Source organism: Leucoraja erinacea, unplaced genomic scaffold (assembly GCF_028641065.1).
Source record: "Leucoraja erinacea ecotype New England unplaced genomic scaffold, Leri_hhj_1 Leri_76S, whole genome shotgun sequence".
Lineage (NCBI taxonomy): Eukaryota > Metazoa > Chordata > Chondrichthyes > Rajiformes > Rajidae > Leucoraja > Leucoraja erinaceus.
The window spans coordinates 93,092-106,704 of NW_026576696.1; the positions used below are offsets into that span (position 1 = coordinate 93,092).

At 45.6% G+C, this 13,613-nt stretch overlaps 1 protein-coding gene across 1 annotated transcript in view; it reads right to left on the bottom strand.

Annotated features, from left to right (window-relative positions):
* The window catches only part of LOC129694711 (sodium/calcium exchanger 1-like), a 253,571-nt gene that overhangs the window by 34,689 nt on the left and 205,269 nt on the right, over positions 1-13,613 (bottom strand). Inside the window, 1 exon segment of the mRNA XM_055631466.1 lies at positions 8,494-8,593. Coding sequence (XP_055487441.1) covers positions 8,494-8,593 — 100 coding nt within the window.

A 13,613-nucleotide genomic window follows, 5' to 3' on the forward strand; every position in this document is an offset into this window, starting at 1 on the left:
TGTAGTTGCACATGGCTTGATTGTACTCGTGTATAGGATTGGATACTGGAGATTGATCATCCATGATCACATTGAATGGCAGTGCTGGCTCGAAAGGACGAATGGCCTACTCCTGCACCTATTGTCTATTGTAACTCAGCTGGTCAGGCAGCATCAGTGGGGAACATGGATACGTGACGTTTCACAGAGTGCTGGAGTAACTCAGCGGGTCAGGCAGCATCAGTGGGGAACATGGGTAGGTGACATTTCACAGAGTGCTGGAGTAACTCAGCGGGTCAGGCAGCATCTGTGGAAAACATGGATAGGTGACGATTCTGGTTGGGACCCTCTTTCAGTCTGATTGTGGGGGGTAGGAGGAGGAGGAGGATATGGGGAGAAGGCAGGAACAGGGGTACTGATTGGGGATGATCAGCCATGATCACATTGAATGGCGGTGCTGGCTCGAAGGGCTGAATGGTCTACTCCAGCGCCTATTGTCTATTGAGCCAGAGCACAGAAACAAGTCCAACGACCCAACTCATCTATGCTGATGGTTGCCTCATCTAACCAAGTCTCAATTGCACGCTTTTGGCCCATCTCTCCAAACCTTTCCCATCATGTACTGTCCAAATGTTATTGTATCTGCCTTAACTATCTCCTCTGGCAGCTCTTTATACCACCCTCAGAGTGAAAAGGTTGCTATTATATTATATGGGCCTCTGTAAGATGGTGGTGAGCCATCTACAGCCAAGTTCTGGGTCTGGAATCACAAGCAGGGCAAGGAGACAGATTTCCTTTCCTGAAGAATGCTAGCAAAATCAATAATCACTCGGTAGCTATTACCATTACCAAGTTGCGTCTTTGTAAACTTCATTAAATAAAATTTAATTTGCACAGCTGTTGTGAGTGACCTGAAATGTGGTCATTTCCAATGTTTGAGCAGTCATTTCCTTCAGCTAACCGTGAAGATCAGCACCATTGCCTTCAGTGTGGGTGCAATGATGGTTTGTGACAAATGGTCCCAAAGGATGCTGCATTATTGCAGCACGTTCACATGGACTACACACACCTCCAGATTCAGGGACAGTTTCTTCCCAGCTGTAATCAGGCAAGTGAACCATCCTACCTACCACAACCAGAGAGCAGCCCTGAACTATTATCTACCTCATCAGGGAGTCTTGGACTCTCTTTGATCAGACTTTACCTTGCACTAAAAAGTTATTCCCATTATCCAGCATCTGTACACTGTGGACGGCTCGATTGTAACCATGTATTGCCTTTCTGCTGACTGGTTAGCACGCAACAAAAAGCTTTTCACTGTACCTCGTTACACGTGACACTAAACTAAACGCCAGGTGATGTCTAGTCAATAGACAATAGGTGCAGGAGTAGGCTATTCGGCCCTTCGAGCCAGCACCGCCATTCAATGTGATAATGGCTGATCATCCTCAATTAGTACCCCGTTCCTGCCTTCCCCCCATATCCCCTGACTCTACTATCTTTAAGAGCCCCGTTTCTGAATAGGCATACTGACCCCATGAAATAATCACCGTCTATCTACTATGGATTTGATTGTAGTGCTCAAGAAATCCTAACTTCAAAACAATTTATTAGAGCTAAAAAAATGCAACAGCATCATTTCCAATTAAGATTCAACCGGCTCAGTGCAGTTCCCATGGGAACAATGGGAAACTACTGTTTCAACAACAAGCGCCTCATATACAACTACAATTTCAGACTAAACCAAATTAGCATATAGCGATATAGTAAACCCAAGCCAGAATAGCGCCTGGGGAAAAACGCAGAGATTAGGTCTCTTACATTCAGTTTCTGATTGCAGCACCAAGTGGAGTTCACAAATCTCAATTTCATAAATAAGGCGTTAGTTATTATTGTTGCTACCAATGCCCCTCCATTCCTCAATGTCCACCCTCCTTGCCCTCTGCAGCGGGTTTAGTTTAGTTTAGAGATACAGCGCAGAGTAGACCGAGTGGCCAGAGTGGCCGAGAGACCAGAGTAGACTCACCCACCTGTGATTCCCACACAATAACACTACACAACACACACTAGGGCCAACTTACAATTACACCAAGCCAATTAGCCTACAAACCTGTACGTCTTTGGAGTGTGGGAGTAAACCTGAGATCCCGGAGAAAACCCAAGGTAGACAACATTGCTGGAGAAACTCAGCGGGTGATCCAGCATCTATGGAACGAAGGAATAGGCAACGTTTTGGGTAGAGACCCTTCTTCAGACCGGAGAAAACCCATGCAGGTCATGGGTACAAACTCCATACAGACAGCACCCGTAGTCAGGATGGAACCCAGGTCTCTGGCGCTGTGAGGCAGCAACTCTACCGCTGTGCCAACATAGCGCCCTGGGTTAATGGAAGTACTTGACAGCAGCTTGATTGCAGGTGAGGTTGTCAGAGATGAAGGTGTACATTGTTGCCAAGTCACTAGTATTGCTTCAAGATAAAAATCATCATTCTCAAGGTCAGAGGCTCATCATCATCATTACTTGGCAGTGATGGCTAAATCCCAAGCTATGCTGCCTTTTGGGCAAGTTCAGGCCTCGTCATTCATAAAAAGGGTCCCGACCCAAAAAGTCACCTATCCATGTTCTCCACAGATGCTGCCTGACCCGCTGTTACTCCAGCACTCTGTGAAACGTCACCTATCCATGTTCTCCACAGATGCTGCCTGACCCGCTGAGTTACTCCAGCACTCTGTGAAACATCACTTATCCATGTTCTCCACAGAAGCTGCCTGACCCGCTGAGTTACTCCAGCACTCTGTGAAACGTCACCTATCCATGTTCTCCACAAATGCTGCCTGACCCGCTGAGTTACTCCAGCACTCTGTGAAACGTCACCTATCCATGTTCTCCAGATGCTGCCTGACCCGCTGAGTTACTCCAGCACTGTGTGAAACGTCACCTATCCATGTTCTCCACAGATGTTGCCTGACCTGCTGAGTTACTCCAGCACTCTGTGAAACGTCACCTATCCATGTTCTCCACAGATGCTGCCTGACCCGCTGAGTTACTCCAGCACTCTGTGAAACGTCACCTATCCATGTTCTCCACAGATGCTGCCTGACCCGCTGAGTTACTCCAACACTCTGTGAAACGTCACCTATCCATGTTCTGCACAGATGCTGCCTGACTCGCTGAGTTACTCCAGCACTCTGTGAAACGTCACCTATCCATGTTCTCCACAGATGCTGCCTGACCCGCTGAGTTACTCTAGCACTGTGTCCTTTATAAACCAACATCTGCAGTTCCGTGTTTTACTTTCTAAATTTATTGACGTCTCTTCTCTGCATAACACTCGTTATTGTGTAGAAGTCGCTGAAATAACAGCCTTTGAACATAATAACAGTTAGCAACAATTAAACATTAAGACAGAATTCAGTCCTTTGACAATAACGCATTCTCCTGCTGCAGAATTCTGTGCTTATACACATTTTTTTTCACCATGGCCATTTTAAAGTGGTCATTGTGTAGATGTCCGCTAATTACTGCCATGGACAGAAAATCCAGCTTTCCATCTACAATTTACAGAACAGACTTGGCAGAATCCTTTGTCTGAATCCGTCAAGTGCAATTAGAGAATTCAATGCAAAAGGTAAAATTATCTGTTCTGAAAAAGAACTTCCGGCAGAGCCACCAAAACAGCTGTATCATCCTGGTTGAAAGAAAGTTAAATTGCAGTTTTCAATGGGACAAAAGATGTATTTTGCCTAAATCAAGCTGCTTCATGCCTGCTCAACCTCTAAATACAATAGCAAGAATTAGCTTTGCATCAGAGAAGGTTTTAATTAACTGGCCCAATTTCCTCAAGTTAGAAATCAGAACCGTTAAATATCAAATGATGCTGTGAAAGACAAGACATGTTTATGCGCATCATTGGATATTTGCTTCAAAACTATTTACAAGTAGTTTGCCAATATTTGTTGGCAAGAATTACCACCACAGGTCAATTAACAGGGTGCAACATACCGTACAAATAATATGCTTCATCTTCAAGGATGGTGCTCATTTATTACAGTAATACTGTGGCTCAAAAGGGGAATGTTTAATGTAGACAATAGACAATAGGTGCAGGAGTAACTCGGCCATTTGGCCCTTCGAGCCAGCACTGCCAGTCAATGTGATCATGGTTGATCATCCCCAATCAGTTCCCCGTTCCTGCCTTCTCCCCATTAAGAGCCCTATCTAGCCCTCCCTTGAAAGTAACCAGAGAACCGGCCTCTGAGGCAGAGAATTCCACAGACTCACCACTCTCTGTGTGAAAAAAAATGTCCTCGTCTACGTTCTAATTGGCTTACCCATTATTCTTAAACTGTGGCCCCTGGTTCTGGACTCCCCCAACATTGGGAACATGTTTCCTGTCTCTAGCGTGTCCAAACCCTTAACAATCTTATATGTTTAGAAATTCGAAATGTAAATTGTCCCTTCAGCCTACCGGGTGCATGCTAACCTCCAATCACCCGTTCACACTAATTGTGTGTTATTACACTTTCTCATTCACTCCCTACGCACTAGGGGCAATTTACCGAGGCCAATTGTCCTACAAACCCAAATGCCTTCTGGCTGTGGGAGGAAAGCCATGTAGTCGCCAGGAAAACACTACAGACAGCACCAAAGGTCAGGATCAACCCTGGGCCTGGCACTGAGGCAGCAGTTCTAGCAGCTGCACTACGGTGTAAACCCGAGGGAAGGCCACACAGGTAATGTTTATATAACAAGGGCAGCACGGTGGTGCAGTAGTAGAGCTGCTGCTTCTCACGCCACAGAACTGGGTTCAATCCTAACCCTTTGTGCTGTCTGTGCAGAGTTTGTACGTGCACCCTGTTATCACATAGGGTTTCTCTAGATTCCTCACACATTTCCATGCTGTATCTTTAATCTAAACGTAGACAATCAAAGAGTGATCCAAATGAATCACCCAAGATTGTTAGATAGAGCAGAAACAGTACAGAACAGGCCTTTCGGCCCACAATACCCGTGCTGAACATGCCTAGACCATCACTTATCTATCTGCACATAAGCCATATCCCTCCACCTCTGTATGCCTATCTAGAAGTATTTTAAACGCCACTAACATCTGCTTTAACCACCCACTCCAGCTATGCATTCCAGGCATTCACCACTACCCGTAAAACAACATTAAACTTTGCCCTCTCACCTTAAAGCTGTGCCTTCCTGATTTGTTCCATCCTGAGAAAATAATTCCAATTGTCAACCCTATCTCTGCCTCTCAATTTTATACACTTCCATCAGGTCTCCCCGCAACCTTCAGCGTCCAAAGAGAAAACAATCCAAGTCTGTCCAACCTCTCCCTGTAGCCAACCTCTCCCCCCCCCACCCCCCAAGGTGACAATAAATGAACCTTATATTGAAACAATTATATGGGAAAGTAACATCTAACCCCCTTTCATAATTTGGTCATGTTCAAACGCTTGCCTTTTACAGAGATAATTAACTATTTTACACTTCAGCATGTCCCCACTGGACAGTGAATGAAATTCTCTCAAAGGGGTACAAAGTTTCAAAAGGCTTTGGGGACTGTTCCAATATCAGAACAAAAGCACATTCCTGGCAACAGATGGGAGCAATAAAGACTGTCCTCGACTGAACTGGAGAGATAATTTTAAATTAATAAGCAATTTATAGGATTAACCGCAAATCCTTCTAATTTCCCCCAGGAGCCGTCAAAACATGGAAGGTCAACATAATCCAATCAGGGCAATCAAAAGGACACAAAAGCTGAACAACTGTAGACTATCTGCTGTGCATTAGGACAGGGATTTAAATACAGCACAAGACAACATTAGGTTTGACCTTGAATGCATAAGTATTAAAACATTATTCTGCACATTAGCTGTTAAATATTTAACACATTTGATTGGCGTTACGGTACCTGCCATTTGAAAGGATGCACGTGCTTAAAGGAAGCTTTAATGTCTGGTGATGAATGAATACTAAAGTGTCTCAGTGGCAAGCAGCAAATAATTAAGTTAGCCCCTTGCATATCAACCTTTAATAAAGGGCATACAAGTAGCAACAGCAGGTCAGAGAGTCACATAGCACAGATATACGAGCCCAGCTCTCCCATGCTGACTAATGCCCCATCTTGGCTAGCCCCACGTGCCTGCGTTTTGGCCCATATCCCTCAAACTATCCGATACATGTATCTGTCCAAGTGTCTTTCAAATGTTATTGCGTCTGCAGGTTTATTTAAACAAAAATGAAATGGCAACCTGGAAGATGCAAAGCAGCATACAAACGACAGAATTAAGTGACACCACAATCAAGGAATCAGAACAATGTTGACATTCCTATTGTAGTTGTGAATGCAGGTAGACAATTAAATAGCTAATGGCCAGCGACAGCACAAAGCTGGCCCATTTGGTTCATCACAGGACAGATGCGATGAAAACCACCCCAATGAAGGGGGTTACAACGACTTTGCCAGGACTGAAGAACTGCACCGAGAAAAGTTTGTCTAGGCACAAAGTGTTTTTGTTTTGGGAAAGAGCCTGAACGGGGTACTGACTAGGGATGATCAGCCATGATCACATTGAATGGCTCAAAAGGCCGAATGGCCTACTCCTGCACCTATTGTCTATTGGAAGCAGGCCCTCTAGCAAAACTTGTCCATGCTAACCAAGATGCCCCATCTCCACTAGTCCCACATCCCTCTAAACTTATATCCATGTCCCTGTCCAACTGTCTTTCAAACACTACATAGACACAAATTACTGGAGTAGCTCAGCTCCAGGGTCTCTGGAGAAAGGGAATAGGTGATGTTTTGTGTTGGAACCCTTCTGCAGTCTTTTATACATCGTGCATCTTCGCTCACCAACAGGGTGAGCGTTGGATAGAAGAGCTTCAGGTATACATGCCTGACTTTCACGCTACAGTGGGCAGGAGCTCCATCCAGAATGTTTAACACAGCGAGCCAGCTGCTCTCCAGAGCCACCAGCACACTCTGGAATACAGTATTTAGTCATAAGACACAAACAACACTAACTGGTTTGTTATATCGATTGCTGTCTTGTCTGGAAGGGGGTGGGTGGGGGCAAAGAGAGCAAGTACATTTTGCTGGTGGGAAACCAGGAAGAGCACCTTTCCACAATATCCTGTCGAATGGTTTCAGCCAAGACAAGGTTAGGGCTTCAGGGACTGTGATGCATCGCAGAAAAGATAGAAAGATCAAGGAGGCTGGGGCTTTGAGGGGGAAGGGGATTCAAATAGTCTCCCTTTATCTTTTATTCTGTGTCACTGATTTAAAAAAAAACTATTGCCTTATTCACAACTGTTTAAGCAGATGCTGATGATTTTAGTTTTACTTACCAGCACTCAGTGTTAGCTTCAATAAACAGATCCCTCCACTGTTAAACACTCTTGACTCTCTCCACAGGCTGTTGTCATTTTTCATATGAATCAAGGGACCCATTTAATGAAGAGTCATGAGTGTTTAATTGTCATACGTACTGACAACAGAGCAATCAACGGAATAATCACTTGCTTTAGTTTAAAAGGCTCGTTAATGCAATATCACACAAATATAGAGTAATGAATAACACAATCAATTAAAGTCATCTAAGGTAACTACAACTGTGCAAAACCAAAGTGTGTGGTGTAACCAAAGGCAGTCCATGGAGAGATCAAGGAGTCAGGAGCTTTGAGGGGGAAAATATATCAAATATCCTCCTACAATGTTTAGAAGGATGAGAGGGACTCTGATTGAAACATATAAGATTGTTAAGGGCTTGCACACGCTAGAGGCAGGAAACTTGTTCCCGATGTTGGGGGAGTCCAGAACCAGGGGCCACAGTTTAAGAAAAAGGAGTAAGTCATTTAGAACGGAGACGAGGAAACACTTTTTCTCACAGAGAGTGGCGAGTCTGCGGAATTCTCTGCCTCCGAGGGCGGTGGAGGCCGGTTCTCTGGATACTTTCAAGAGAGAGCTAGATAGGGCTCTTAAAGATAGTGGAGTCAGGGGATATGGGGAGAAGGCAGGAACGGGGTACTGATTGGGGATGATCAGCCACGATCGCATTGAATGGCGGTGCTGGCTCGAAGGGCCGAATGGCCTACTCCTGCACCTGTTGTCTAATGTTTTCTTTTTAAGTCACTGATTAAAAAGATTCCAATGCCTTATTTATATCTTTGTCACAGAGAGTGGCGAGTCCGGAATTCTCTGCCTCCGAGGGCGGTGGAGGCCGGTTCTCCGGATACTTTCAAGAGAGAGCTAGGGGGCTTAAAGTGGGAGTCAGGGGATATGGGGAGAAGGCAAGGAACGGGGTACTGATTGGGATGAATCAGCCACGATCGCATTAGGGCCGAGATCACCTATTGAAAACAGGTGTGGACCACGTGAAGGTTGCAATCAACATGACGAGCACAAACACATGGATCACGTGGAGCAAGTCGACCTACAACTTGAGGCCGTGCACGCCATACACAAATAGATGTATAAGGTAGTGAGGATATTTTACTTACCAGCACTCACAGTGATAGCTTCAATAAACTGATCCCTCCAACTGTGCGTCCCAACAACCAAGGCTAAGTTGGTCTTTTTGATCAGTTTGTCCACTGTATTCTGTTGCATTAGAGAAATAAAAAATGAAAGACCAAATTACCCATTTAAAAAAAAAATTAAACTTGATATGCAAGGATGACATTTCAGATCAGACACATGGCATCATAGCAGTTTGAAGCTTAAAATGTTATCAGTTTCATATCACTATTGCTCCTTCAAACGTTTTCGGTTGCTTTAAAATAGATTATTTTTAGAGTCAGTCTCACAGCATGCAAACAGGCCCTTCAGCCCATCTCATCCATGCTGACCAAGATGCCCCATCCAAGATAGCCCCACATCTCTAAACCTTTCCTATCCACGTACCTGATAAAGTGTCTTAGAAATGCTGCTCTAGTACAACTAACTCCTCTGGCAGCTCATTCCATTTACTCACTACCCTGTGTGGAAAACGTTGGTTCTTCAGTTCCTTTTAAATCTTGTCCCTATCATTGTAAACATATGTCCCCTTGTATTTTATTTGTCAACCCAGAGTAATAGAGTGTGCATTAAATCTATCAATTCCTCTCTTGATTTGGTACACCGATATAAGATCACCCCTCAGCCCTTAACGGGCTTGCCCCCACCTACATCAAAAGTCTGCTCACCCACCACACCACCTCCAGGTTCCTCAGATCGGCCGACTTGGGGTTACTGAACATCCCGCGGTCTAGGCATAAGCTCAGGGGCGACCGTGCCTTTGCGGTTGCAGCTCCTAGACTGTGGAACAGCATCCCTCTTCCCATCAGAACTGCCCCCTCCATCGACTCCTTTAAGTCGAGACTTAAAACTCATCTTTACTCTCAAGCCTTTCTTTACGTCCTCTGAGCGAGGGCTATATGTATATATTTATGTATGTACTTAATCTATGAACCAATGTTGTATAATGTTAGTACCTCCGCCAATGGTCAACGAGAGTTGTTTTTTAAATGTGCTATAGAAATAAAAGTGACTTGACTTGACAGCCTGCCCTCCAAGGAATAGTCCTAGCCTGTCCAACCTCTTCCAATAGCCCAGGCCCTAGAGTCCTGGCAACAGCCTCAAATCTTCTCTCTACTCTTTTCAGCTTAGTGGCATCCTTTCTGCAGGAAGGTGACCAAAACTGAACATAGTATTTCAGGGCAGACATAAATGCTGGAGAAACTCGGCGGATGAGGCAGCATCTATGGAGTGAAGGAATAGGCGACGTTTCGGGTCGAGACCCTTATGTTACCAACTATAACATAACATCCAACTTCTATACTCAATACCCTGATGGATGAAGGCCAATGTCCCAAATTGTTCCTTGACCAGCCTATCTACTTGTGACACCAAGAGCAGTGACTAGTTTTGGAGTTTTTGTTATAGGTTAATTTATCAGGGTGCATGTGAATCCATGACCAGCTCCGCTTTTTCTCTTTAAGACATAAGTAAACCATTGCACTAGGAAAAGCTTTTTTACACCCAATAGGAAAGGTTGAGAGACATAGGCCAAACAAGGGTACACAAAAAGCTGGAGAAACTCAGCGGGTGCAGCAGCATCTATGGAGCGAAGGAAATAGGCAACGTTTCGGGCCAAAACACTTCTTCAGACTGATCGGGGGTGGGGACAAGAAAGGAAAAAGGAGGAGGAGCCCGAAGGCTGGGGGATGGGAGGAGACAGCAGGGGGACTGAGGAAGGGGAGGAGACAGCAAGGACTAACAAAATTGGGAGAATTCGATGTTCATGCCCCCAGGATGCAGACTCCCCAAGCGGAATACGAGGTGCTGTTCCTCCAATTTCCGGTGCTGCTCGCTGTGGCCATGGAGGAGACCCAGGACAGAGATGTCGGAGACGGAGTGGGAGGGGGAGTTGAAGTGCTGAGCCACCGGGAGGTCAGCTTGGTTATTGCGGACCGAGCGGAGATGTTCGGCGAAACGATCGCCCAACCTCCGCTTGGTCTCACCGATATAGACATCTGCTGACATCTAGAGCAGCGGATGCAATAGATGAGGTTGGAGATGCAGGTAAACCTCTGTCGCACCTGGAACAACTGCTTGGGTCCTTGAACGGAGTCGAGGGGGGAGGTAAAGGGACAAGTGTTGCATCTCTTGCGGTTGCAAGGGAAAGTGCCCGGGGAGGGGGTGGTACGAGATGGAAGGGAAGAATTGACAAGGGAGTTATGGAGCGGTCTTTGCGGAAGGCAGATATGGGGGGAGATGGGAAGATGTGGCAAGTGGTGGGGTCACGTTGGAGGTGGCGAAACTGACGGATTACTTGTTGTATGTGACGGCTGGTGGGGTGAAAGGTGAGGACTAGGGGGACTCTGCCCTTGTTGCGAGTGGGGGGGGATGGGGAGAGAGAGCAGTGTTGCGGGGTATGGAAGAGACCCTGGTGCGAGCCTCATTTATGGTGGAGGAGGGGAACCCCCGTTCCCTGAATAATGAGGACATTTCAGATGCCCTGGTGTGGAACGCCTCATCCGTGGAGCAGATGCGGCGTAGACGGAGGAATTGGGAGTAGGGGATGGAGTCCTTACAGGAAGCAGGGTGGGAAGAAGTGTAGTCCAGATAGCCATGGGAGTCAGTGCGTTTATAGTGGATGTTGGTCAGAAGTCTGTCCCCTGCGATGGAGATAGTGAGGTCAAGGAATGGTAGGGAAGTGTCGGAAATGGTCCAGGTGTATTTGAGTGCCGGATGGAAGTTAGTGGTGAAGTGGATGAAGTCAGTCAGTTGTGTGCGGGTGCAGGAGGTGGCCCCAAAGCAGTCGTCGATGTAGCGGAGGTAGAGGTCGGGGATGGGGCCCTGGTATGTATTGAACAAGGATTGCTCGACGTAACCGACAAATAGGCAGGCGTAGCTGGGGCCCATGCGTTTGCCCAAGGGCAAATTAGACTAGCTTTTCCGGTGTGTGGGAAGGAGAGAAGATTTAATAGGAACTCGAGTGGCAGCTTTTTGTTTTTAAATACGCAGAAGTATGTGGAACGAGCTCCCAGAGAAGGTAGTCGAGGTGGGTACTATCACCATGTTTGTAAAACATTTGGTCAGGTGCACGGATAGGATAGGTTTGGAGGGATATGGGCCAAATGCAGGCAAGGGGAGTAGTGTGGATGGAGAGCGTGGGCAAGTTGGGCTGAAGGGCCAATTTCCATATTGCTTTAATCTAGGGCTCTTAGATATGGTATCGTGGACGGCTGAAGGGCCAGTTTATATGCTGTGTGACCAACTTAATTGTTCTTATTAATGAATGCCGTAGCATCCTGGATATCCACTGAATAGACAGATTTGGCATAATTTCATCTGAAAGATGATGGCTCAGCAAATACAGCTTTCCTCTTGGGACTGCGGTGAACAATCAGGAATGAGATTTAATTTAACCTTGCCAACTAACGGAGCTAAACTGAGGGTTTTTTTTCCTATATATTTTTTTGCGCACCACTAATGGGTATAAAAGGACCGAATCAAGAATTCAGTGGAGTTGCTGAAGCAGATTCCCAAAGGAGATGTATAAAAGGAAGAAAAGCTGACGTGAGAGAGAAAGTACGAGAGATAGAGAGCAAGCTGCAGCAGCGGAGGACATGAACATCGACTGCCGTACCGACACCTGCAGTGGGGCCAGTCCTTGACCCAGACGCTGACAGGACAATGGGCCTTTAAGGCCAAAAGATTATATTTTTAACAACTCCAAATTTGAAGGATACAAGATGGCACCGAATCTTCTATTCTTACACTCTTGATGTGCAAGGTATCCGACTCAAACACGAAGACATCACTTCAGAATTAAGGGACAGACGTTTAGGGGTAACATGAGGGGGAACTTCTTTACTCAGAGAGTGGTAGCGGTGTGGAATGAGATTCCAGTGGAAGTGGTGGAGGCAGGTTCGTTGGTATCATTTAAAAATAAATTGGATAGGCATATGGATGAGAAGGGAATGGAGGGTTATGGTATGAGTGCAGGCAGGTGGGACTAAGGGAAAAAAAGTTGTTCGGCACGGACTTGTAGGGCCGAGATGGCCTGTTTCCATGCTGTAATTGTTATATGGTTATATGGTATGATGTGCCCTTGTAAAGCAAGATTTTTACTGAACTGTATGGAATAAAGAAATATAACTGTATCTAGGCACATGTGACAATAATGTACCATTGTACCACGGGGCGTAGCGGTAGAGTTGCTGCCTTACAGCGCCAGAGACTCTGGTTTCATCCTGACTACAGGTGCTGTCTGTTCACAATGTGTACGTTCTCCGTGACCTGCGTGGATTTTCTCTGGAATCTCCAGTTTTCTCCCACACCCAAAGATGTATAGGTTTTTCTTGGCTTGGTATAATTGTAAAATTGTCCCTGATGTATGGCAGGATATGGTTAGTGTACGGGAATCACTGGTTAGTGCAGACTCAGTGGGCTGAAGGGCCTGTTTCAGCGCTGTATCTCTAAACCAGTGGTTCCCAACCTTTTTTTGGCCATGCCCCACCTAATCACCTCTAAAATCCTGATGCCCCCCCCCCCCCCATGTGGTGATATATAATTCTTATCATTTAAAAAGTGAACTCCGTTTCAGCTGAAGAAGCTTAAAACGCCAATACCTTGGTTGTAATAACTACACAATAAAGACCTTTTTTACCCCCAAAAAATGATTTACTCAAAATAACATCTGAAACATAAACTACATATGGAACTACATACCTGATGGAAAATCCTAAAAAATAAAAATTGAAATTCTGGACCCAGACCTCCTCAGTCGCGCTCAATTGCCCCCCTTAAAATTCAAATTGCCCCCCTGTGGGGAATACGCCCAACGTTGGGAACCACTGCTCTAAACTAAACACTAATGGAGAGAGTAGGTTCACACGTGAATATTTATAACGGAGTAAAACAGTGCTGCAGGAACTCAGCGGGTCGGGAGGGAATCTGTGGATGGAATGGACAGAATGTTTTGATTTCAGCATCTGCACTTGTGTCTGAGAATATTGGCGTGCCAGTTACGTGGAAGAAGTTCCAAGAGACATTTGGAAATATTTTAGAAAACAAGGGCACCTCAGCAGAAAGAGCAACATATGGGATGCGAGAAAGGCACATTTGACGGCTA